At 46.8% G+C, this 23,010-nt stretch overlaps 1 protein-coding gene across 1 annotated transcript in view; it reads left to right on the forward strand.

Annotated features, from left to right (window-relative positions):
• CD82 (CD82 molecule) overlaps positions 1-21,993 on the forward strand; it is a 41,060-nt gene extending 19,067 nt beyond the window's left edge. Inside the window, exons 2-9 of the mRNA XM_030484227.1 lie at positions 1,062-1,143; positions 5,805-5,877; positions 9,219-9,343; positions 10,769-10,843; positions 15,638-15,745; positions 18,775-18,966; positions 19,236-19,319; positions 19,847-21,993. Coding sequence (XP_030340087.1) covers positions 1,081-1,143; positions 5,805-5,877; positions 9,219-9,343; positions 10,769-10,843; positions 15,638-15,745; positions 18,775-18,966; positions 19,236-19,319; positions 19,847-19,924 — 798 coding nt within the window. The 5' untranslated portion in view covers positions 1,062-1,080 and the 3' untranslated portion in view covers positions 19,925-21,993. The remainder of the gene's footprint in view (positions 1-1,061; positions 1,144-5,804; positions 5,878-9,218; positions 9,344-10,768; positions 10,844-15,637; positions 15,746-18,774; positions 18,967-19,235; positions 19,320-19,846) is intronic.
• Positions 21,994-23,010: the final 1,017 nt, after the last annotated feature.

A 23,010-nucleotide genomic window follows, 5' to 3' on the forward strand; every position in this document is an offset into this window, starting at 1 on the left:
CCAGGATACGGTTGGCTTTCTGAGCTGCAAGCACACAGTGAAGCTGGCTCATGTTAAGTTTCTTATGAACCAACACCTAGTCCTTCTCTGCAGGGCTGCTCTGAATCTCTTCTCTGCCCAACCTGTGTAGCTGATATCCATTCCTGATAAGCTGCCTAATTTGCAGTGTTGAGAGCAACCTTGACATCTCTTCTCATGCTTTTCATAGGCTTCAGCCATGGTAATCGAGCAGAGTTAATTTCTGATGTAGTAAAATACCTTCTCACTGAGGTGAAGGCATGCAGTGGAGTTGGTCTCTTGCCCTCTCTCTGTTGTGTACTAGCCACTCCATGGATATGTGTAGTTTGTGTGGCTGGTACTAACAAACTAAAACCAGCATCCTGTCTTATCAGTGCTCCCACACTTGTGAGGTTGGCTTTGGAAACTGGGACTTGTTGAAATCTTCCCTGTCTTGATCTTGCAGCAGAATTGGTTGTATGTAACTATGGAGTTGACTTGTTGGTCTTCATGCATCGTCAAAGCATCTGGTGCCAAGTTGCATGCAGGAAGCTTGATTCAGTACTGCCTCTCAATTTGACCCCTTGGTCTTGCTCTTCACTGTCCCTTCAGCTGTTTAGGGGTCATGAGGAGATGAGATTGTCTGGGGAAGGGAGCTGGCCTTGTGAGTTCCTTCCTCAGATACGTGCATCCCTTTTCTCTGCTGGGAATGATAGTTAGAGGTGGTGCCTTGGGTTGATACTGTTAATGCAAAGGCTCTATAAACAGTGATGGAATTAGCAGTGTATTTGTGGTTAAATGTCTTCTGTAACTGCTGATAGCCCTCTGTCACTCTCCAGGAGATCTTGGTAGCAGTGGCTGTTTGTATTTGTAGTGACAGTGATGTCCTATTTTGTTGCCCTGAGGAGGTAACTCGGGTAGTCTATGGAGTACATGCATTCTGTGCATCTCCTCTGAACTCTACCAGATGATCCAGAGCTCTGCACAGGGTAAGGGTGTTGCTCTGAAACTGCCTAGATGACCTGTCACTAACATAACTGGTTGTCTGTCTGCTTTCCCCTTAGGTCCTGTAAGTGAAAGAAGATGGGGTCTGGCTGCCTGAAAGTCACCAAGTACTTCCTCTTCCTCTTCAACCTCCTGTTCCTTGTAAGTATCATGGGCATTTTCCTCTTCAATCTGCTGTTCCTTGTAAGTATCATGGACATCTGCAGAGTAGAAAGGAAGGCCTATACTAAAATTAGCTGGAAAGCTCTTTTTTTTCTGGGTGTTGGCCCAGTGTGTTTGTTAAATAAAATGGTCAGTTTTGGAAGGAGGGGAGGAATCCCTGAAGCTGCAGGTCATCAGAGGTGCTGTGTGGTTTCCAGGTGTGTCAAACAGTTCTGCTCCCAGTACCCACTTGCTGTCTCCAATCCACATAGCTCCTTTCCTGCAGTGGGAAGGGAAAACAGGAGTTATGGGTCCCTTCTGGAAGGACAGTACTTGTAACTACTTTCTCTGCCACATCTGGAGCAGCAGCTGAGCTGCCCCTGAGCAGCAAAGTACAAAACCTGCCAAATAATGGCAGTGCCCTCCTAAATAGGCCAGTCAGGCTTCAAAGAACAACTCTAATTTTGTTTGAGTCCCAACGGCTGGTTTTGATTTTTAACAAGATGAATTAGTCCAGGTCCCCTGTTTGAAATGGAATTGGGAAATGGGGAACACTGGGGGAGGTTTGCCTGGGGAAATGAGGCAGCCCACTGGGTGCAGTTACTTTCAAGTGTGAGGCTTAGCAAAAGATAAGCTCTTTTTTGGATCAGAGTGGGTCTGGGAGGGCCACACACACTCTTTCATGCAGCCTTTTGTGAAGCTTGGATATTGTGTGCCATGTGGATGGTGATGGTGCTGTTGGTGCTGCCCTCCTGCAATGGGATGATGCAGTGGAGATGCATAAGGTTTCAGCCTTCCACATGCTGGCAAGAAAAGGGCCTGTCTGATGTTATTCTTTGTGCAGCATGTAAGGGGAAGGAAGGGCTGGGCAGGCAGGGAAATGGAGCATGATAAGGTGAGCACTGCTTTCTGGTCTCTGTCCCTGCACACAGCTTCACTCTTGCTTCCTCCATGGCTGCGCTGTGCTGCTGGCACATGGATTTGAGCTTGAAGCACATCTGGATCTGGTTTCCCCTGGCTTGTTCTACTGGCTCTTTCCTCTCTGCCTCTTGCTTCTATCCTAAGAGTAGTTAGCCTGGTCTAAGGGCTGAAAGTTGATGAGCTCTTTGCTAAGCCCACTGTGCACCACTGTCTTCCCCTCGACCTGCTCCGTGGAAATGAAGTCTCTGAAGCTGTTGTGTTCTGGTGAGGAGCTGGATATTCCTCAGGAATAAAGACTGAGCGTGATTCCATCTTGACCAGTGCAGGCTTTTCCACATGTCAAGATGTTGAGGAATGTAGTATCTATCGCTCTCTTGCTGTCATAGGAAGTAGTAGGCATGAGAAATGTTTTCTGTTATGGTTGTTCAAGGTCTGAATGGGGAGAGGTATTCTTGAGCTGATGCAATGTGGTAGAGCAATCTTAATCTAGCAGAGAAACTGCTGCTGTTGAGTTGCTGTGAGCTCCCAACCCAGGCAGGTTTTGCATACCTCATCCTGGTTTCCTGGAGCTGCTGAGGAGAGTGCTTGCACAAATGTGAATGTTAATGCTGGTGATGGAGCTCCATGTCTGCTCTGGACCTTGAGCTGAGCCTCTGTGATCACATCCTGTGCAGCCCTTGCTGTCTGAGGTATGTTCTCCAGCCTTGCATGGAGCTGATGAATTAAGCCTTTAGACACATGCTGGTGACTTTTTTAGTCAGTCATTGAAATAGCACATCTGCAGCTGTAGGTCTGTGAGAAGGTCCCTTTTTGTAGCTGAAGTAGTTCAGGGACTTGGTGGTATTTTGCAGACATGAAGCCTCACTTCAGGGCAGGGTTTGACCTGCTTTGATTAGAGGGAGGAAGGTTATGTGGACTGCTTGCTACAAAAGGTACCAAAACCATAAGCTTGGAGTATAAGCTTAGTTTCTCTAATTAAAGCTTAACACATTTCTACCCTTTTGGGTAGCAAACACAGGCCACAGCAGATGCTTCTCCTTAAAGGGAAAACCGTTCTGTGAGACAAGTTCAACAGTCTCTGGAAACTATTTGTTTAGAATATATAGCTGTCTATCCTACTTCTAACCCTTCTGTAAATGGAGCAGAAGGCTGCTAAAACAAAGCCTGGAGTTTAAGAGCCTTTCCCTGTGCCAGGCTCAATGTTACCTCACACAGTCTAAGTGTGAAGGATGGCAGTGCTGGGGAAGGATGGCTGGGGACCCCAGAAAGGTTACACCTTCCAGAGAGGTGAGTCAGCTCCATCACAGCTTAGCTCTTCCATGCCCTTCTTCACTGGGCTCTGCTATGGCAAACTGCTGGCCCTGCCTTGAGGGAGCTGCATCCTTCTGGCTTGGGTGTGGAATAGGATCTTGCTAAAATCAGGGATGAAATCTCCATCCCCAGGGTGCAGGGGAAACATCTATCTCCCACTTTGGGAGTTTAAAGCAGTGGAGCAAAGGAATTAAACCCTATGGAAGGCAGACATGATTTCTTCTATGGGGGTTCTGAAGCCAAGCCAGTGGCAGAAACAGCCTCACTATGCTATGCAAGCTCCTGGAGATGCTGAGCAGCGATACTATCCTGCTAGGAGGTAAATACACTGTTGTTAATAGCACAATGTTTTCTCCGTGTGGTTTATTTTCTCCCTGCCTTCCCCTTTTACTGTTTTCCACAGCAGCTCCTGGCAAACACACAAGTTGTGGACTAGAGCAAAGATCAGAGTGAAAACAGGCCTTGGATAATCTGAGCACCTCATAACAAAGAACTTCCCAGGAGCGCAGCTCAGCAGCTGTGCTGTGTTTTGTCAGCAACAGCAAAACTTAGGTGACGTTTCAGGGTCAGCGAGCCAAGAGGGATGTCACACACAGCCTGGTTTGCATCTTTATTAAGACAAATATTTTAGTAAGACTATAGTTTAAATGTGAGGCTGCCTCAAAACTGTCAATTCAGCAGTTCTTGGCAATACCAAGTTTGAGAGGGATTTTTTTAGGCACCACATCTGTTGCGTATTCGAGGGGCCTTTCTAGTTTGATCAGTGGATTGAGTGCTGCTGTGCAAGGGGAATTCTTGTTACTGTCATCTTACCTTTATTATGATGATGATGATGTTTTTCTGGGATACAACAGTTACATCTTTTCTGCAGCTGAGTCAGTCTTCTTCATCCGTCTTCCTAGATGGGGAACTTGCTTGGTGACTTTCTAATCCTGTCCCCAGAACTAGCTACATGTTGTGTCCTCTGCCAAGCCAGGAAAGCTTGCAAGCAGCTTATTTCAGACTGTTGCTTTATCTTTGCTCAGAAAAGCTTCTTTGTATGAGGAGCTGAAGCATAGTGTAAACTTTCAAGATGTGGAGCCAGTGCCTGGCCATACAACCCTCTCTGCCAGCTTTCTTAGGGTAGTGGTTTGGCTTTTCCTTTGGCTCCCAAATATCAGAACATTCTCTAGCGAAGCACAGAATTGCAATCTCTCTTCGGCCCTGTTGGTTTATTCAGTATTTCACTTTATCTTATCTTGAAATCCTGCTGCTGTAAGAGCTGCTGCTTGCAGTTCATGTCCTCTGGAAGCATCTCACTTGCACTCCTTGTCCTTCCTTTTTTTCTTCAGTGTCTTAGATCTTTGCATGACAAGTGGTTTCCAGCCTTTGACTCCCGTTGGCTGAACAGCACAAGTTTAAGCTCCTTATCAAACCTGAAGACTTAAAGGCTTCTCAGCATAGTTACTTTATTATGGGTGTAATGGTGCTCTCATCCTAATTTGGGTGTCAGGGTCATCTACCTGCAAACACCTCACAGTGTAGTATAAAGCATGATGATACCTAGAAGCTAAAACAGAGCATGCTTCCTCTCTATCCCCCCTTCAAAATGATATGGGAAAACTGGATGTGTGCAAGAGAGACAATTCAGTGTCTGAATTCAGCTGAGTTCTCCCAGGGACATGTTGCTCTACTAATCCTTGCCCTGGATAAGACTGTAGTGAGCAAGGCAGAGGCCACGGCTGATGTTTCATAATGCTTGACTCTGTTGGTGGTCAGATGTGTTGGCTTAGGGGCCTGGGGTATTGTGCTGTGAAGTAGAGACCAAGCTGAACTGCCTAAGCTTGGCTTTGTGAGGGGAAAAGCACTTCACTGACGGGAATCTGCACGCAAAGCGAGTGCTGCTGGTTTATTGCGTTTGTGGGTTGCAGCCATACTGTTAAAACAGAGCCTGACAAGACAAAAATTTCCTTCCTGGGAAGGTTCCAGCTGCCAGATATCTAATCCTTTCACAGCTGGCTTGAAGCCTGGTCCCATAGGGTCAGGGATTTCTGTATTCCAAAAACGTCTTTAAAATCAGATGCTACATGTGTTTGTCCTTCCTCAGTTCTTCACAGAAGCATTGCGCTTACCTTCTGCTTCTGACAACAAGGTTCTAGCAGCAGGAAGGCTCTTCCTCAGACCATTTCAAACGGTCCTCCAATACAACATCATGTACTACTGAAGTACGGCGTGAAGGACTGCCAAGCAGAACCTAGGCTCCTGTGCAGTTGGCTGAGGTGCTCTTCCTGGAGTCATGCTAATCCTGTTTACTCTGGGAGGATACCAAGGGGGAGATGGTTGGGAACAGCAAAAGAATGGTTGTTTTTACTCTGGAAGTATGGAGACTGCTGCATCTTCTTTGTCTAAACTAATAAGCCGGTTAATGTGTTTTGTTCTTACTCTTTCAGATCCTGGGTGCTGTGATCCTGGGTTTTGGGATATGGATTCTGGCCGACAAAACCAGTTTCATCGCTGTCCTACGTAAGACCATGTTTCTTCATGTTATTTCTCCTCCTGAACTGCCTCTAGTCTGGGGCTGTGCTTGACCATGGTGTAGTCTAGGAACAGCAATACTTCTGTGTATGGTCTGTGACCTGAGCAGTAACATGGTGTATAGCACGATGGGACCCTATCGGGGAAAGGGAACAACCCTGGAGACACAGCGTTCCTCCTAGTCTCGTGGATTACAACACCAGGGTCAGACTGAGACCATTGCCTCTTCACCCAACAATCCAAATACTTAAACATAAGGGCTAGTATTTCATCCTATCTTCACTGCATGCTCTGCGTTTCCACAACAGCCTCCTTATTACCATAGTGTTCAAAGGCCTCCAATGCCTTAATGTAGTTTCTCTGTCAGAGTCCTCTGTGCTCCCATTGCTTTCTGTAATGATCTATTCCAATATGACTGTTTTAAATGCCAAAGAAAGTAAGTACCTGGTTTTACTGATGCTTAATGTACATTGAAAGTAGACAGTATGTTTGTCCCTAAGCAGTAGAGGATGCAGGTCTGAGGGGGGTGGAAGATACGGTTCTGTGAAGTCTTCAGTGCTCTGACTTCTAAAGCATACTTGATTTATACACGCTTCATGAGACTTAGCCTGGCCATCAGAAGTGGTTTGTGTCGCTGCAGCTGCTAGGTGCTAGCTTGCTTCCTTCCTCTAAGTCAGCCAAGAGCATCGACTTGAATCTTAACAGAGGGTCTGTTTTCTGCAACAACCAAAAAACCTGAGCTGGCTTAGCAGAGCTGGAAGTGGCCTCTCAGCAAATGAGTAGCTCAGCTCCATCTTTCACAAGCTCTGCTTCCTTTGGGCTTTGTTCTAGTGGGGGTTTCAAAAAACTTTTCTGCTTGGCTGGTCTGGTTACTCAATGCCACTACCTCCAGCATTGCTGACTCTGGCAGCAGTGGCGGATGCTGCAGGAGGGCTGCCTGCACACTGCAGTAATAGCATTTGTTGCCCTGTTCCCAACTCCACTGCAAAGAGTTTTGTCTCCTGCTGAATGCTCCAGCCTGGCTTTGGAAGGTGCTGGGTGGAAACAACACTCCCACTATTGCCGTACACATGGATACTGGTGCTCTGTTGTGCTGTGGCATCTGGCTTGCTCCTGCAGTACTAGGAGGGCAAGAAGCACAGCAAGAAGTGTTGGTTAATAAAGTGGGGACATGAGCAGGAACACACTTCTAATATAGAGAGCCAAAAAGAGCTTATCAGGGCCTGGCTATTTGCAGCCCTTCTCACAGTCTGAGGCATGTTTAGTACCAGTGGGCCAGCAGCTGTTTCCCCAAGGCTGATGAGTGTTACTATCACTTGTGGAAGTACGAAGTCCTTCAGCTTGGCTCTGCTTGTTCCCATTTTACCCAGAATCTCTGCTAACGGAGCATTGAAGGATTTAGCTTCCTTCCTGGAGATTTCCAGTATCAGCTCTTTCTCCCTGCCCCTTGCTTCCTTTCCCAGGCCTTGCCCCTCTTTCCCTCTGCTTTAGTAACCCAGGCATCGGGGAGGGAGCTCGGCACAGCAGGGCACTCCAGCCCTGCCAAAGGAGCCTGTTGTACTTGCTTGGCCGCCTGCCCAGCACAGGGGAAAACACGGAGCAACAGCAAACAGAGCAGGAATCATCCTGCCAGCAGAGCTTTCTCTAGCAAGACAAGATGTATTGCAGATGTATTGAGAAGAGGAGCAATGGCTCTGGTCCCTCTGCCACTTCTCTGAAGGGTTTTTGAGTGTGGAAATACCTTTTTCTCTTTTCTAAGTTGACTAAGCAACTCCTTTCTAGCATTTTGGAGGTGCTACAACTCGGGCTCACTTGTATGATGGCTGAGCAGATTTTAGGAGAGGGAATAGTGTAGTCTTGTGAAGACCACTCCTGCAAAGCTGCTACTTCAGTAAAGGCTTTGCAGCATCAGCTTCTAACCTGCACAGAAGTAGTCCCAGGACTGGTGGAGAAGGAGTAGCCAGATACTGGTTTTTGTGGTGTATGTCTAGCCAGGGAGAGTCTGGCCTGGAAATGAATCAAGGCTGAAGTGCCCTGTGTGGCAAACAGCTCTGGCTCGTTGTTTTTGGTAACTGATCTTTTTCTTCTGCTCAATCTGTTCTAGGGAAACAGTTTGGAAGCTGGTGACTTGCACCAGGTATCAGAAGGGGAGGGAAGGATGCGTTAGGTGGGAGGGCATTAGTCTGGATTTGGTTATTGTCTCTTAACCTATTTCAGGAGCTCGGAGGAAGCTTGTCTTCTGGGACTTCTGTCCAGGAAACTAAATGCTGAGCTCTAGGAACATTGTTTTCATTAATCACTGGACGTGCAGAATTCCAATACACTGCTCAGCTTGCAGGTTAAATAATGTCTTTTAATGATAAATGAGGTTTCTGGTTACTATTCCTAGCTAGAGTGTCTCTTCAACTTCTATGCCATAATGCTTGTTCCCTCCAGTCTTATGACCAACCCAACTGTAAGAGCTTGTTTCTTCTGTTGCTTGCAGTACTAAATGTTGAGAGGGGAGGACTGGCAGCACCAGCATATCTGAAATAATAGTACCTAAACTTGGTTGAAAACCTCTCTCGAGTGTTCAAGAGCACAGTTATTGCAGACACAATAGCAGGGGATAACTATTGTGTAGATATAGGAGGATATGTAAAAGCAGCTAATTTGGGCATGATACGTGTTTTGATGCTGGAATAGCCTCTGTTTGCAGGTAGTTGTACACAAGTGCTGCACCAGCCCACAGTGAGTGCCTGGCCACAAGCCATTCAACACTGACTTGTCAAGTAACCTGTCACATCACCTATGCTCAACACTAGCTGTAGCTCTTGCTGCATAGAGTTTGTGTGCTGACTGCAAGTGGATAAGTAAAACCAGAATGGCTGGAACAAGTAGTGCATTCAAGTGAAAAGCCAAACCAAAAAGGGGTTTTATGACTTGAAAAAACACTTCCCTGAAGGACAGCAAAAAGAATTGAAGCAAATAGGCAGTAGTTGTGGAGTAGAACATGCTTTATCTTCCTCTCACTCAGAGCGTGTTCATGAGGGAGTTAAAAATCTAGCCAGCAGCTAACTTCATCCAAACAAGGTTCATTTGTTTGGAGTGACCTTGAGTCTCCCAGGCTCTGAGATAATGGAGACGTGCAGGTTGGCTTTGAAAGTCTTTCTTCATCAGAAGACACCCAGAAGCAGCTTTCTGTCTCCATGTTCAACATGCCTCTGTGCAGTCCCTTTGTAGAAGACCACAGACTATTATAAGCAGATACAGGGGCAGTTCTCTAAATGGTGGTGGCAGATGTAGATTTTGTCAGTAGCTAATGTTGTTCCCTCTCCTGGCCCCTACAGAGATGTCATCTTCCTCCGTGAAGACTGGTGCATACATCCTCATCGGTGTTGGGGCTCTCACCATGCTGATGGGCTTCCTGGGCTGTCTTGGAGCAGTCAATGAAATCCGATGTCTCTTGGGTCTGGTGAGAGAATTCATGCTATGTTTTAGAGCCAGCCTTTAATACCTGCAAACTATCTGTTGGATTATAGCTGGGGCTCAGGTCTCCTGGGGATGGTACTTGTGCCAGGTCAACTTGGATCCAGTTCTTAATTCGCACATGTTAAATTTTCCAGCAGTCAACAGGCTGCAGCAAAGGTTCCTCAGGCACTGATGGTGAGCTAAAAACTGTGAAATGAGAGAGGATGTCACTGACACTTTCTGCCAACGGTGGGTTGAGGACTACCAACTGAGGAGGTGACCCTGTACCTCATCTCCTTGCCCATCCATCCCCAACTTCCCAGTTTGCATTGTGCTTTCAGTGGTGCAAGGAACAAGTATCAAGGGCAGTGAGAGAGAAGAGTGACAGTGTCCTGCTGTGCTGCAAAGTTCAGCTTCTGTGGAAAGTGCAGGAGTCAAGAGAGACTTCACGAAATCACAGAATGGTTTGGGTTGGAAGGGACCTTAAAGCTCATCCAGTTCCAAACCCCTGCCATGGGCAGGGACACCTTCCACTAGAGCAGGTTGCTCCAAGCCCCTGTGTCCAAGCTGGCCTTGAACACTGCCAGGGATGGGGCAGCCACAGCTTCTCTGGGCACCCTGTGCCAGCACCTCAGCACCCTCACAGGGAAGAATTTTTTTCCTAATGTCTCATCTAAATCTCCCTCTTTCAATTTAAAGCCATTTTCCCTTGGCTAGGAATGTCCTGTATGTCAGGGCCTCTCTTCAAATGGTACATCTGTAGGAAATTTTCTGTCTGTGATGGATGGGATGACACTAGCTTCATATATCTCAGCCTACTACTTGGCTCTTGCTTATTCAGAGTACATATGTATAGGAAACCAGGTATGGCCACACTGTTTGTCCTGGTATTAGGAACATCTCCTAATGTAATGGTAGTAGCTGCCACTGTTTAACCTCAGATGTCAAGCTTTCCTTAAAATCAGTTGAATCTTAAATTTAGATCTTCAAACAAGTTAAATAGCATTTTTTTTTAAACTTAATTGACTTTAATAATAACAATAAATAGGTTCATAAAATTTACTTTTCTTGGTCTGGTGCCTTTGGGGTAGGCAGGGTCCTAGTGATTGAGGCCAGACTGGTCTGGGAATGGAGCTGGAGGTGGGAGAGAGAGAATGATACATGCAGAAGGTGCTTGTAAACCCTCTCTGTCTTGAAGTCTTCCTGTTCGCCTGATGGGAGGAGTGCTGAAGTGCACTGGTCTGATGTAGATGCTTGTACTTAAGCCCTTTACTGGGGAAAACACTGTTGATAGCAGAGCTTCTCTGCTGGCAAAGGTGCTGGCTCCATGTTGTGACTTCTCTTGTGTATGAAATATTATTAAAACTTGTGCTGTTACGTACAGACCTTTGTAAAGGCTGATAGTGGTCATCTATTTCCTTATTTCCAGTACTTCACCTGCCTGTTGATAATCCTCATAACTCAGGTTGCTGCTGGACTGGTCATCTACTTCCAGAAGGAAAAAGTAAGTATTTCTTATTGTGCGTGTTTTCCTTGGTCTTGGTTTGGGGGCACAGGAGACACCTGGAAATTCTTTCTTCCAAACTGGGCTATACTATTAACAGGCATAACTGGATTCTCCTTCGTCTACCCCAGCTCACCAGCTTTGCTGTACAGTTTGCTGCTTGTGTATCTGCCAGTCTCAGCAGTGCTACTTTCTCAAGGATTATGAAGCTCTGTTTGGTATGCAGGCTTTATTTTTGGCTAGTGGGAATAGTAAAAAGAAATTCCTGAAAAGCTTTTGGCCACATTTCTTCTTGATCCTGCTGTAGACTACTATTTGGGCATGTAGTAGCAGTGATTACTTCTGTGTTGCCATCACTTGTGCCTTGAGGGGTTACTAGCCCAAGTGATTGCTTTTCTGCCTGGCCTCTCTCCTTGTGTCATCTTGTTCCATCCTTTCAGTCCTTCTGCTTCTGTTTGTAAAGCTCTCCTTGGAAGAGCTGCCCTCTTTCCCCAAGAGCAAACCCAAGTGTCTGACAGTTCCTGAACTACAGTTTGAGCTTGAAGCCAAGTGGTTTAACATTTTGAAGTGGATCTCTCTGTCAGGAATGCAGTTTCAGTTTATGCGTGCTTCTAGAGCTCCAATAGGCTTGGTAGCATAAAGGGAATAACCTTTGAGCTACTCGAGTGCATTGCAACAGGCTCTCCTGGCTATAGGTTCCCTGGCCAGGCAGTGCCCAGTCAGGCCTCCAGCTGTTTGACAGCTAAACTGGGAGCAAGCTATGACTGGGGGGTCCCTGCTGACTTCCGTCCTGGCGTGCATGTTGCTGTACCAGTTTTGGATAACCCTGTCCTTTGCCACATAGCTGTATATCTATATGACTGTGTTGCTGTGCTTGCTTCTCCTAAGCCAACCCTCCTGCTAGGTGGTTACACAAAGCAAATGGTTGAGGAAGTTATGAATGGGGCCTGGTGGTGAAGTTTGGGAGTGGGGTGAAGGTGCCTGCCCCTGGTGTAGCTGGTATGAGCTTTGTACAAGGGGCTGTGGTGACTCTGAGCAGTTGCTGGCTGGGTTCCTTGGCAGTGTGAACATAGCTTGTTCTCTGCGCCGGCTGGAGCTGCGGGAGAAACTGAAACGTTGATTAGCTAGTGTGTAAAGTTAGAGCTTTAAACAAGCTGCTGATTCTCAACACACAGCTCTGACTAATGCATGTCCCCTGTGCACGATTCCCCCAACACGTCCTCCTGCAGGGATGGGCATTTCCCTGCAACAGGGAAATGTGACTATTGCAGACCATGAAATTCCGTACCTCTGTTGGTATTTCTCTTCCAGCTGTCACTCTGCTCTAGAAAACTCCAGCTTTTGAGCTGTAGTTCTTCATTTGAACCTCAATCAGACCAGGGAGAGAATGAAAGTGCTGGGGGTTTTCTGCGTAGCCCTTGGAGCTGGCTGAGATTACCATTTGTATGGATCCAGCAGAATGATGGGGGGAGATGGGCTTTGAACAGATGCCCAGTGAACAAAACGCATGGAAAAGCTCTTCTAGAGCCCTTTTATTTTGGGGATCCTCTGAAGTCCCTGCCTAGAGCACTAAGAAAAACTGTTTCAGGAAGGTCGTGGCTGAAACCTCCCATACGCTGCTCGGTGGCTGCGCTTCAGTGATGCTATATGCATGTCGCTCTGCTTCACTTAATGTACGTCATCCAGTACAGTGAAAAGCAAACTAAACTGCTCAAGATCCAGGCCCTGGATGTCTATTGTGTTCCTTGTGTTTATTTCTTTCTAACGTCAGGAACTAGGTTAGAGATAAAACAAGGAATTACAAGAGTGGAGGAAAGGATTGTGGATCCAGAATATAGCAGGGTGATACTCACTCCTCTGCTTCTTGTAACCAAAGGATTTATTACTGCACTGCAGTAATTGTTATTGTACTCCTCTCTACATGCCCTTTTCCAGCTTGGTTGCTACAGATTCACTTGATGGGTTGTTTTTTTTTTTTTTTGTTGGAATATTTATTCCTTTTCATTGCCAAAATCCCCACCCCGACATATGAAAGTATGCTGAAATTGAGTTAATGTAACTGTAAAAGGCTGAGTCTCTGACAGGAAGGCTGCTGCTTTGCCTCCCCCATGGGCATTGCTAGAGGAATGCCCCTTCAGGCTGGAATTGCCCAGAACTACAGGGAGGATGTTGATGCAACACCCATTTCCCTACATGTGTTGGCAACCGAAACTGTGGGGTGGGGTTTTTTAGGGACAACAAAAATAGTAATGTCACAAATGGCTTTGTGCTTTGTGAGCTGAACATTACTACTCACCTACATCTAGTGGATCACAAGCCTTTAAACACGCGAGAGCCTGGGCAAGGTCTCCCTTGGCATAGTTCACAGCAGCTTGGCTGTAAATGCCTCGAGCGAAGCAGAGCAGTGGTCTTTTGGGAATCACCCTCCTTACTAGCTATTGTTTGCAGCAAACAGGCCTGTGTGATTGCATGCAGCTACTTGTCTGAGGCTATGGACTATGTATTAGTGTCAGAATCTGAAGTGACTGCGGGGGTGAGAGCCCTCTCCTGCATTTTTGAGCTTATTTTGGTGTGCAGGGTAGATGCTAATGAATGCTGCAGGAAGGATGTAGCTTGAGTGTCAGAGACTGAGATGGTGTCTGACAGTGGAAGAAGCCAGCGTGATTCATTCTGTGATCAAGACTGGAACCAAAGACCTGTGCTCTTACCTCTGGTGTTCAGCTTTCCCCAGCTCTCTCTTCAGGAAGGCTGTGTGAAGGGAAGACTGACAGCCTTGCTGCTTCTGGCAGTGGTCTGTGCCTGTGTGGTGCTTTGGCTTTGAATGTTCCTGCTCTGGGGTGCTGCGGTTGTATCTTCTGACACCAGGCTAGAGCTGGGAAGCAAGGGTAGCAATCATGATCCACACAACACTGAGTCCTGACAGGCCTTAAATGAGTGAAGATAGGATATTGAAAGCTTGCCCAAGTGTTCAATATGCCTTTCTAGCTCATTGCGCTTTCAATGATCAGCTGCAGGTTCCTGTGTTTCCCCTTTGGGCTGCTCTGCCAGGTGAGCCTGTGAACAAGCTGCCTCTGTGTGTGCTCTCCAGAGCTGGGCTATTGTTTTCACAACATTCCCTCTTTCTCCAGTTACTTCCTGAAACACCTAAGGAAGTCTGAGTTTAACTGAAATGCCTCACCTTTTGAAACCAGAGTTGTTTGTAAGACTTCTTGCTTGTTCTTGTGTAAAAGCAGAGGAAGAGCAGACATACAACTTCCCTATGCAGCTGTGATTGAGCACATCTAGTTCAGACCCTGTCTCTCTGCTTCTGGTGGGGTCCTGGGATGGAGAACAGAGGCACTGCCTGGATTCATGCAGAAGTGACACTAGGATCCCTCTGGCCTAATAGCTAAGGGGCTAGGTAGGCCCAGGGTAGGACTACAAGCCCAGCTCTCCTTGCCCCCCCCCTGCATGTGGAGCAGGAGTGTGAGGGTGGGAACTCAGAGGTTCAGTAACTGATAAGGCTTATGGTAGCAGCCAAGGCCAATCTCATTAGTGAGAACCAGGTCAGGTTGCCTTGATTTGCAGGGAAGGAAAAGGGGAAGCAAAGTAATTAAAAGGGGAAGAGCTAGACATCATGAGAAGAAAGATCATGCAGCTCCCATCTGTCTGGCCTGACACAGCTGATCCTAGTGCTGCAATCTTCTTGGGAAGAAGAGTTGCTGATATAGAGAACCTTCTGTTAACAGTAGTCTTGCTGAGTGTCTCTGGGTTTGCCATGGTCATTTGCAATGCTTAACAGTAGCAGGAAAGGGAAAAAACATTTCCACTGACCTGAAATATGCTGTAGCACCGCAGACAAAAGTAATACATGGGATGGGAGCATCCTAGTGCTCAGGCTGATGTAACTCTATCTCATCCCTGAAACAATCTAATGATGCTGCTCTCCAGCCTTTTGTGATCTGGGTCTGTCCTTAGTAGTAGGAGCTATCTTTGCGTGCAGGCTGGCTGAGAAGAGTTTCAGAAGGAGGTGGGAGGAAGAAGGTGAAGGAATCTGCTGGTGGTATCTTGCACCTCTCCTCAAACTGCGAGGTGGTGTGAATATGACAAGGAATGGGGGCGAAGGGATGATTTCATACACCTGAGCTTTATGAGAAGACTGATAATGAACAGTTTAGGCAGTTGTACTTCCTGTCTTAATGTAGAAGCAGCAGTTGTAGGAGTTTGGGGAGAGGCAGATCAATGCCTTGTGAAAAGGGGAAGTTTCCACCAGCTGTGCGTCAAAACCCAGCTGCGCACAGGAGCGCAGTGACTCAGACCTTCCCTGTGTGCTGGAGATGAACTGCAGTGACTGAGATCCTGGGCCAGCCTCCTTTGCAGTGTGAGGTTAGAAATAACATTACCTATGAGTACTTAAGGCAGTGTTGTCGTTCAGCTTGCACTTAGCTTTCACCTCTATCTCGCCTGGGGCAGACAGCACTTCTTCAGCCTGTGTCTTACCAGGATAACCATACCAAGTTCTGTTTCCTTATTGCTCGTCAGGTTTGTAGCCTTTCTCTGTGCCTGGGTGAGGACTTGCTGGGAAGTACTGGTTCTTTGGCTGTTGTATTGCATAGCAAAGCTGCTGTCTTGTCCTCCCTTCAAGACAGAGGCTGTATATGTCACCTTACCTGTTACTTTTTGCAGTGTCCTGGTGTTAAACCGCAACATACAGTTAGCTTTAGGTTTTTCTGTGACCAAAGCCGCATGTACCCTAAGCCCTAAAGAAAAGGCTACAAGGAATTGACTAACTCTCCTGCCTATTTTCGTTGCCAGCTGAAAGAAGAGCTGTCCGACATAGTTCAAAATCTGATTGAAAAATACGACCCTTTGAATGATGATGAGAGGAACTTACAAGATGCATGGGACTATGTTCAAACCCAGGTGAGTCATGGGGGTCAGCAAGAGGCAGATGATGCTCTTTGTCAGTGCAGTTAATGGCCTTTAAAACTAGGCTGAGGACAGGAAACAGGTATTGTAAGAGGCAATGATATAGGGCATTGATCTGGCTGATCTACAAAGTTGTCTGTGAGGTTTGGTGCCTGCAGACTAGAAAACTGTCTTGTTTGCTACTGCAAGATAAAACCCCAGAACATTCCCATATTCTGGCTGTTAGGACTAGCTAGTGTTGGCTGCATAGCCTAATGTATCTGGCTTATCACATGGCACCCCAACACTTCTCTCTGTCTGCAGGGCCTCCAGAATAGTAGCCTGTATGAAAGCCACAGTGCATACTTACTGCAAGGCAAGTCAGCAGCACTTCCTGCCTTACTGCTTGGTGCATATCACTTGCTTATTGTGATGGCTCTTCTGCAAGTGTCAGTGTTCTTGGGAGCCATCCAACTGCCTATGGTTTCTGTTTTAGCATCAGGGTCAGCACTTGAGCAACTAGGTCAGTGTTCAGGCACACTGGAGTCATCATAGCTGTTTACTGCCAAACCACAAGCTTGAGAGCTGGCTGTTGTGCTTAAATACATGCCCAGCATGGGACTGATGTGTAGTAAGTATGAGTGTTTTTCTTATGTCTGTTCTTCAGTCTGCAGTATTTCTCCTCCTTGGAGAGAGAATGATTTATGTTTTATCACTGCAGTTGCTAGTGGACCCAAGAGAAGCCTGAGTCTACTGTGGACTATCATGCTTGAGCCTTTCTTTTATGCAGGAACAGAAGAAGGTTTGTAGAGGTGGAGAAGTCAAGTGTTAGGAGCCTAGTTCCTCTCAAAAACTGGAGTTAGCATTTGAAGGGGGGTGGTGGTTCATAGACCAGCTTGCAGTTAAAAGTCCAAACCTCTATGAGCCAGAGGAAGCTCCTTCTAGAGGCTGGATCTTCAACTCTTGTTTGGAAACCAAATGCTTATTGTGGTGTGGGTGTTCAGCTGTTTGTACATCCTCTCTCATGTCCCTTACGTCAGACTGAAACGTTACTCTTCCTTCTGAGCAGGGAGGGATTTTCCCCTAAACTTCTACCTCAAGTTTGATAGTCTTCTGCTCTGTTCTACCTTGTAAGCACTAGGATCCATGCTTAAGATAAGATCACAGAATCCCAGACTGGTTTGTGTTGGGAGGGACCTTAAAGCTCATCCAGTTCCAACCCCCTGCCACGGGCAGGGACACCTTCCACTAGAGCAGGTTGCTCCAAGCCCCTGTGTCCAAGCTGGCCTTGAACACTGCCAGGGATGGGGCAGCCACAGCTTTTCTGGGCACCCTGTGCCAGCACCTCAGCACCCTCACAGGGGACAACTTCTGCCTAAGAGCTCATCTCAATCTCCCCTTTGTCAGGTTAAAGCCATTCCCCCTTGTCCTGTCACCACAGGCCCTTCTAAAAAGCCCCTCTCCTGATGTCTTGCAGGCCCTTTTAGGTATTGGAAGGCTGTCACAAGGTCTCCTCAGAGCCTTCCCTTCTCCAGGCTGAATAAGCCCAACTCTCAGGCTGTCTTTACTGGACTTCCCGATGTGCTTTCCCCTCCAGCAACTGCAGTTTTATCACGTGGCCGTATAGGAATGTAAATGTTACTTCGGATGGAAAATTTCCCTGGTCCCATCTTCCAGCCAGTCCCAGCTGCACCATGTGGATGTGAACTTGTAGTGACTCCTTGGGGCTCGGCGTCGTGTTGACGCCATCGTGCGGTGGCTGCTGGTGTCCCCCCGGGGGCCACAGTTTAGATCAGTGGTACATTGCAATTGGGAACCAGAATATGAAAATTCACTGCTTAGTGTCTGATCAAAAGATGTGTGTTACTCGAAGAAAAATCAAGTCTTGCCATTTAAACTTCTGGAAGTGGCATCGCTGTGGAAGGTGACTAGATAGTAATCCTAGAATCAAACGGGTTGGAAATGACTTTCAAGATCATCAAGTCCAACCTTTACCCCAGCACTGCCAAGGCCACCACTAACCCATGGCACTGAGGGCCTTGTCTACACGAAGTTTGTGAACACTTCCAGGGACGGTGACTCCAGCACTGCCCTGGGCAGCCTGTTCCAATGCCTGAGCACCCTTTGGAGAAGGAATTGTTCCTCATCTCCATCTAAACCTGCCCTGGTGCAGCTTGAGGCCATTTCCTCTTGTCCCATCCCTTGTTCCTTGGGAGCAGAGACCAGCTGCCTCCTCGCTCCATCCTTTCGAGATGTCTTTGAATGCCTGTGTTGTCTTGTCAACACATTCATCTCTTGCCTGCCTTGCGGCACCCTCACCAAATTAATCTGCTGACAGTGAACTGGAGGGACTGAAAAACACCTCTCAAACATGTCACACAGGACAACTGCCGTCCTCCAGCTGACCTGCCAGCAATGTCTTTGTCACTTTTCCCTCTCTTTGGCATTGTCACCTGGAAATAAGATGAGGTTTGCTAGTATTTAGTCTGCAAAAGATTGTACTCTCTAGAATTGATGTCAAGCTGTATGGCCAGCTAAAATCTGAGTATTGATGCCTCATGCAGTAAGGCTTGTGAAGGATTCATATTCTAGCATGACTGGTGCACTAGAACTCTATGGATGACCTGTGCATATTCTGGTTTACTAAGCTCAAAGGCTGCTAGAATCATAGAATAGTTTGGGTTGGAAAGGACCTTAAGATCATCTAGTTCCAACCCCCCTGCCATTGGCAGGGACACCTCGCACGAAACCATGTCACCCAAGGCTCTGTCTGACCTGGCCTTGAACACTGGCAAGAAGTGGCCCTTTAACTTGTCTCACTAGCAGAGGAGATAAAGCCCCTGTCTTCTGGACAGCCCTATGCATAGGTTATCATCTGGTAACCATGGTGATGTTCTAACATAACTAATTCATGCAAACTGTATGACCTGACTGTTGTCACATGGAGAACTCCTTTTTACTTCTACCTCCACTGCCTGTTTGTCTTCGCATGCAGTATGTTACCAGTGCAAAGTGTAAGACCATGATCTCTTTTTGCTTATCAGATTGCCTGCTGTGGCTGGACTGGAGCAAAGGACTGGGAAAATAATAAGATTCTTATCAATCAAAGCATGACTGCATATCCCTGCTCCTGCTCCAATAGCTCCAAGGACTTTCAGGTAGATACTGGTTTCTGTAATCTGGATGTCCCCATCAACGGCACTGCGACATATGCTGACTGGCCTGTTCATCAGCAGGTGAGTGTGTATGTCTTCCACTGAAGTCACCTTGTCTTTGTTCCTCTGGGAGTTATTTAGAGTGTTTTTATCATGTGGGCATTGCTTGAAGTACCTGTGGAAATTGAGGCAGGGGAGACAGCGATCCTGCCCTTTCCTGCTAAAGCTACTGTGAAACTTGGTATAGAAGTAACTGGGATAATCCCTGCATGCACAAGGAGATGTGTTTTGGATAGCTTGAGATACTTAGATTCATACTTCCTTCCTTTGTGACCATATTTTCTCCATAGGGATGTATGGATGGTGTAGAGCAGTGGTTGAAGGACAACCTTGGTGTCATTCTTGGGGTCTGCACTGGTGTTGCTATTATAGAGGTAAGTAAGTCAATCCCTGACATGAGCCCATACTATCTTACTATGGAGACTCTTTTAAAGGCAAAGTTGTTTGTTCAGGTAATAGTCACCTGGTTTAATGGCAATGCAGTTGTAGCTCTTGGCTGTGTCTACTCAGGTAGATGCTTTTAAATTGATGCTTCCATGGGTTGGATTAAAAACTGGACAAATCCCTTTCTACTTGTGGTTCCTGCTGCTGTGTCAAACACTTGGCAATTCACTGTATGCATAACCAGGAAGAACAAGACAAGCAACATCCTACTAGTGAGATCCCACTTGGTGCCTTAAAAAGCTCATAGCAGATTCCAGATGAAGGCACATCTTCTTGCAGTGAAATATTATTGTTGTCCTGATTATTGCATATTTCTAGCACTGGGGACTAACTGTTCACCTTTGTGGTGTCATTAAAAGGAGACCACTGTATTCTGCTCCCCTGTATCACCCTTTCTTCCCACTGTATTATCTGTCTGGGTGCTGATTTTGTTTCTGTTCTTCATTACTTATTCCAGCTGCTGGGGATGATCCTGTCCATCTCGCTTTGCAAGAACATACACAGTGAAGACTACACCAAAGTGCCCAAATCTTGAGTTGGCTGACACCAGAGCTACAGCCCTGCAGAGAAAGGAGCAAACAGAACATTCCTGCCTCATACCCAGACTGTCCAACCATTGACCATTACTCCTGTGACATCCCATTTCTGATACCACTCTGCTAAGAACTGTTAGAGCTGCAATACAGCCTCATCTTCTGGCAATAGGGCCCTTGTGCCACCTGCATCCTGCCTCTGGATTATTTTTACTTCAGGAAGCAGAACTTAACTGTCTCATATCACATGAGGCACTGATTAACCTGAGGGGACAATGCTTTTTTTGCCTGCTCCATGTTAAACAATACTACTCATATCCCCATTCTACAACCCACTGGGCCTAATATACAACTACTCCTCTCCCACCTTGTTCTCCTTCCACACATCTTCCCCCATACCCCCAGAAGTTCCATCTCTGTCTCATGAGCCAGGATTGCTGTTGAGGTTCCACTGCTTTTCGTAGCTTCACCTATTTCACTGACTTGTGGTGGTAACTAGTTGTGCTTTATAGGCCTTCTCCTCCCTTGCAGTTAACCTGATTCAGCTCCTACTATGCATTTTCCAGCCTAGACTCTCGTCTGAACTATAGAGTGCTACCCTCATCCTCGCTTCTCTTGCTTCTGGAGTCAGCTATGCCTTGCCTTCAGTGGAGTTCTTCCCTTTGGATGTGATGAGAAGCCACCAGGTGGGAGCCAAGCCTACCTATTTCTAATGTGGCCTGGCAGATTGTGGTGGTGGTGCTCAGCTGCTTCTGGAATGGGTCCCTTGAGTTCTGGATTTGGCACTTCCATGTTTCTCCTACTTGCCTCTTTTCCTTTCCCCCAGCACTGCTTTGCTGGCTCTTGTCGGCTTGGAGGCACTTCAGAGACTGCTGCAGAACGTGGGCTCAGCCCCAGGCTGGCTCTGCTGGTTGCATTCTTGGGTTGCCAACTTTTATAGAGATTATGATTAACTTGATTCTCCCCCTGCCCCCTTGATGAACACAAAGTTTGTTAGCTGTGTTTTTGTACTTAAGAATATGGAGGGATCTGACTGCATTGCTAACTCTGTATATTAGAGATAGCACCGCTACCCGTTTAGGTTCTGTAGTTTGGATGCAAGAATAAGTTGCTTTTATTTCAGTTACCCAGTCTTCTGACTGTGGTCTGGAGCTGTGGCTGCATCCTGAGCTCTATCTCGAGTGTAAGCACTGCAGCAGATATAAGTAGTTCTGCAATCGTGCAGGCTGGGTGGTTTCTGTACTTAATGGCTGTGCTCTTGGCTCTGTTCAGCCAGTGGCCAGCAGCAAGGAGTGCTGTAGAGCAGCAGAAAGTATGAAAGGTGTGTGAAAACCAGCCCCAGCTTCTTAGATAAGGGAGCTGGGTGCACATCCTCAGTCTTAGGGGTGGCTTGGGTGCAACAGAATTCCCACAGTTGCACGTGTGTGCAATGACAGGCAGCAGGAGAGGGAAGTAGATGGTCCTTGCCTGAGACCTGGTATGAGGTACTTGGTGAGGAAGCCTTTGCCTTACAGAGGTGGTCCCAGGGCTGTCTCTTGTCAGGGCTGGGTTGTAGACATAACCCTAATAGCGATTCCAAGGGACAGCTTCACTACCTGCTCAGTGTTCCTTCTGGGAGGAAAGGCTCACCGTGCAGGGAATCAGGGTCCTGCAGTGGGTCCCTGCTTTGTCCTTACCTCTGGACACATCAGTGATTGGGAAGAGAAGGTATGACTGGGCAACTGTGTTTTATGGAGGTCTCATAAGGCTTTGCTATTCTGAGACAGCTGCCCCATCCTGCACAGATCCTTCAAGCTGACCTTTGCTATAGCAGAAGGCACCCTTCTCGGCAGTAAAGCTTGCTAGCTTTTGTAGCACAAAGTCTATTCTCTACTGTGTTCTCATTTGTAAGACTCTCGTTCAGTTACAGATGCGAATGTCGAGCTGCAAGTAAAAAGGAGACCATGCTGGGTTTCCTTTTTGTTTTTTGTCTGTTTTTAGCAACATCTTCCTACTGGAAGAAATGCATGTACAGATATAAAAGTCTAGAGGGTGAATATTTCTGTAATAAAGACTTTGCTAAAAAAACCCATATCTTTGCCTATGACTTGTGCATTGCAGTGGTTTCCCTTTGCTTCCTTTCTGTCCTCTTCTGCTTCATATGCAAATCACTGACACCTTGTTTGTTGGTAGCAAAAGGGCCTGTCAAAGCTGTTTGAAGCCCGTGCGTGAGATGTGTGGACTGCTAAGATCTGCCCTGCAGACAGAGGTAACAATTTTCCTGGGCTATATTCTATAGTAAGCTTTACCTTGGTTTATGAAATATATCTATCCTAGAGTGAGCTGAGTGCTAATTCCTTTGCATTACCTGCTGTCTCCTAAGCTAAGTGATCTCTATTTGAATATATTGCTTCAAATCTCTACAGACTGTATGAAGTCAGAAGCCTTGGGGACTAACTAACAAAACGTAAGCTTGCTGCTGTGCCCACAGTACATACAGCAATTGCTAGATCAGCTTTATCATTTTTCCCTCTTCCTACTCACCCTCAGGAGGCTCCTGCCTCAAGGCTGCTATTTTTACAGGAGGTTTCTCTGCCACTGTGAGGAAGAAGAAAGCTGAACCTTTTTTGTAGGTTATGCTACCACATATGGGCTTGACTGTTGGGAAAGCTCTTGAGAAGTAGATAGAGCAACTGTATGAATCTTCTGGCTACCCTCAGCTAAGTGGTTGAGAAGTGGATATGAGCTGGATATCAGAATTCCTTCAGATCCACCTCCATGGTGGTGGTTCTGAACATTTAAAGTGGCTGTTCTTAGAAGGACCTGCGTTAGTGTCCTAATGGAGCTGTTGCTTTAGGAAGTAATAAGCATGACCGAAATCCTCATACATGTTCGAAGAAGCAGAGGAAGGTGCTGGGGTGCTACCAGCAAACAGTGGTGGCAACTGGTCTAAAGTCAAGGCTTCAGTTACCCTGACCCAGCTGAGTGAGGAACAAGAGGTGCTTAAATGCATCCTGGACCCACAATAGGGTGCAATGATATGTCTGGTCTGTGAGTACAACTTATTCCTTTGGTCTGTGCTTCAGGAGAGCTTGGTTCTTGCCCCTTA

Source organism: Strigops habroptila, chromosome 4 (genome assembly GCF_004027225.2).
Source record: "Strigops habroptila isolate Jane chromosome 4, bStrHab1.2.pri, whole genome shotgun sequence".
Lineage (NCBI taxonomy): Eukaryota > Metazoa > Chordata > Aves > Psittaciformes > Psittacidae > Strigops > Strigops habroptila.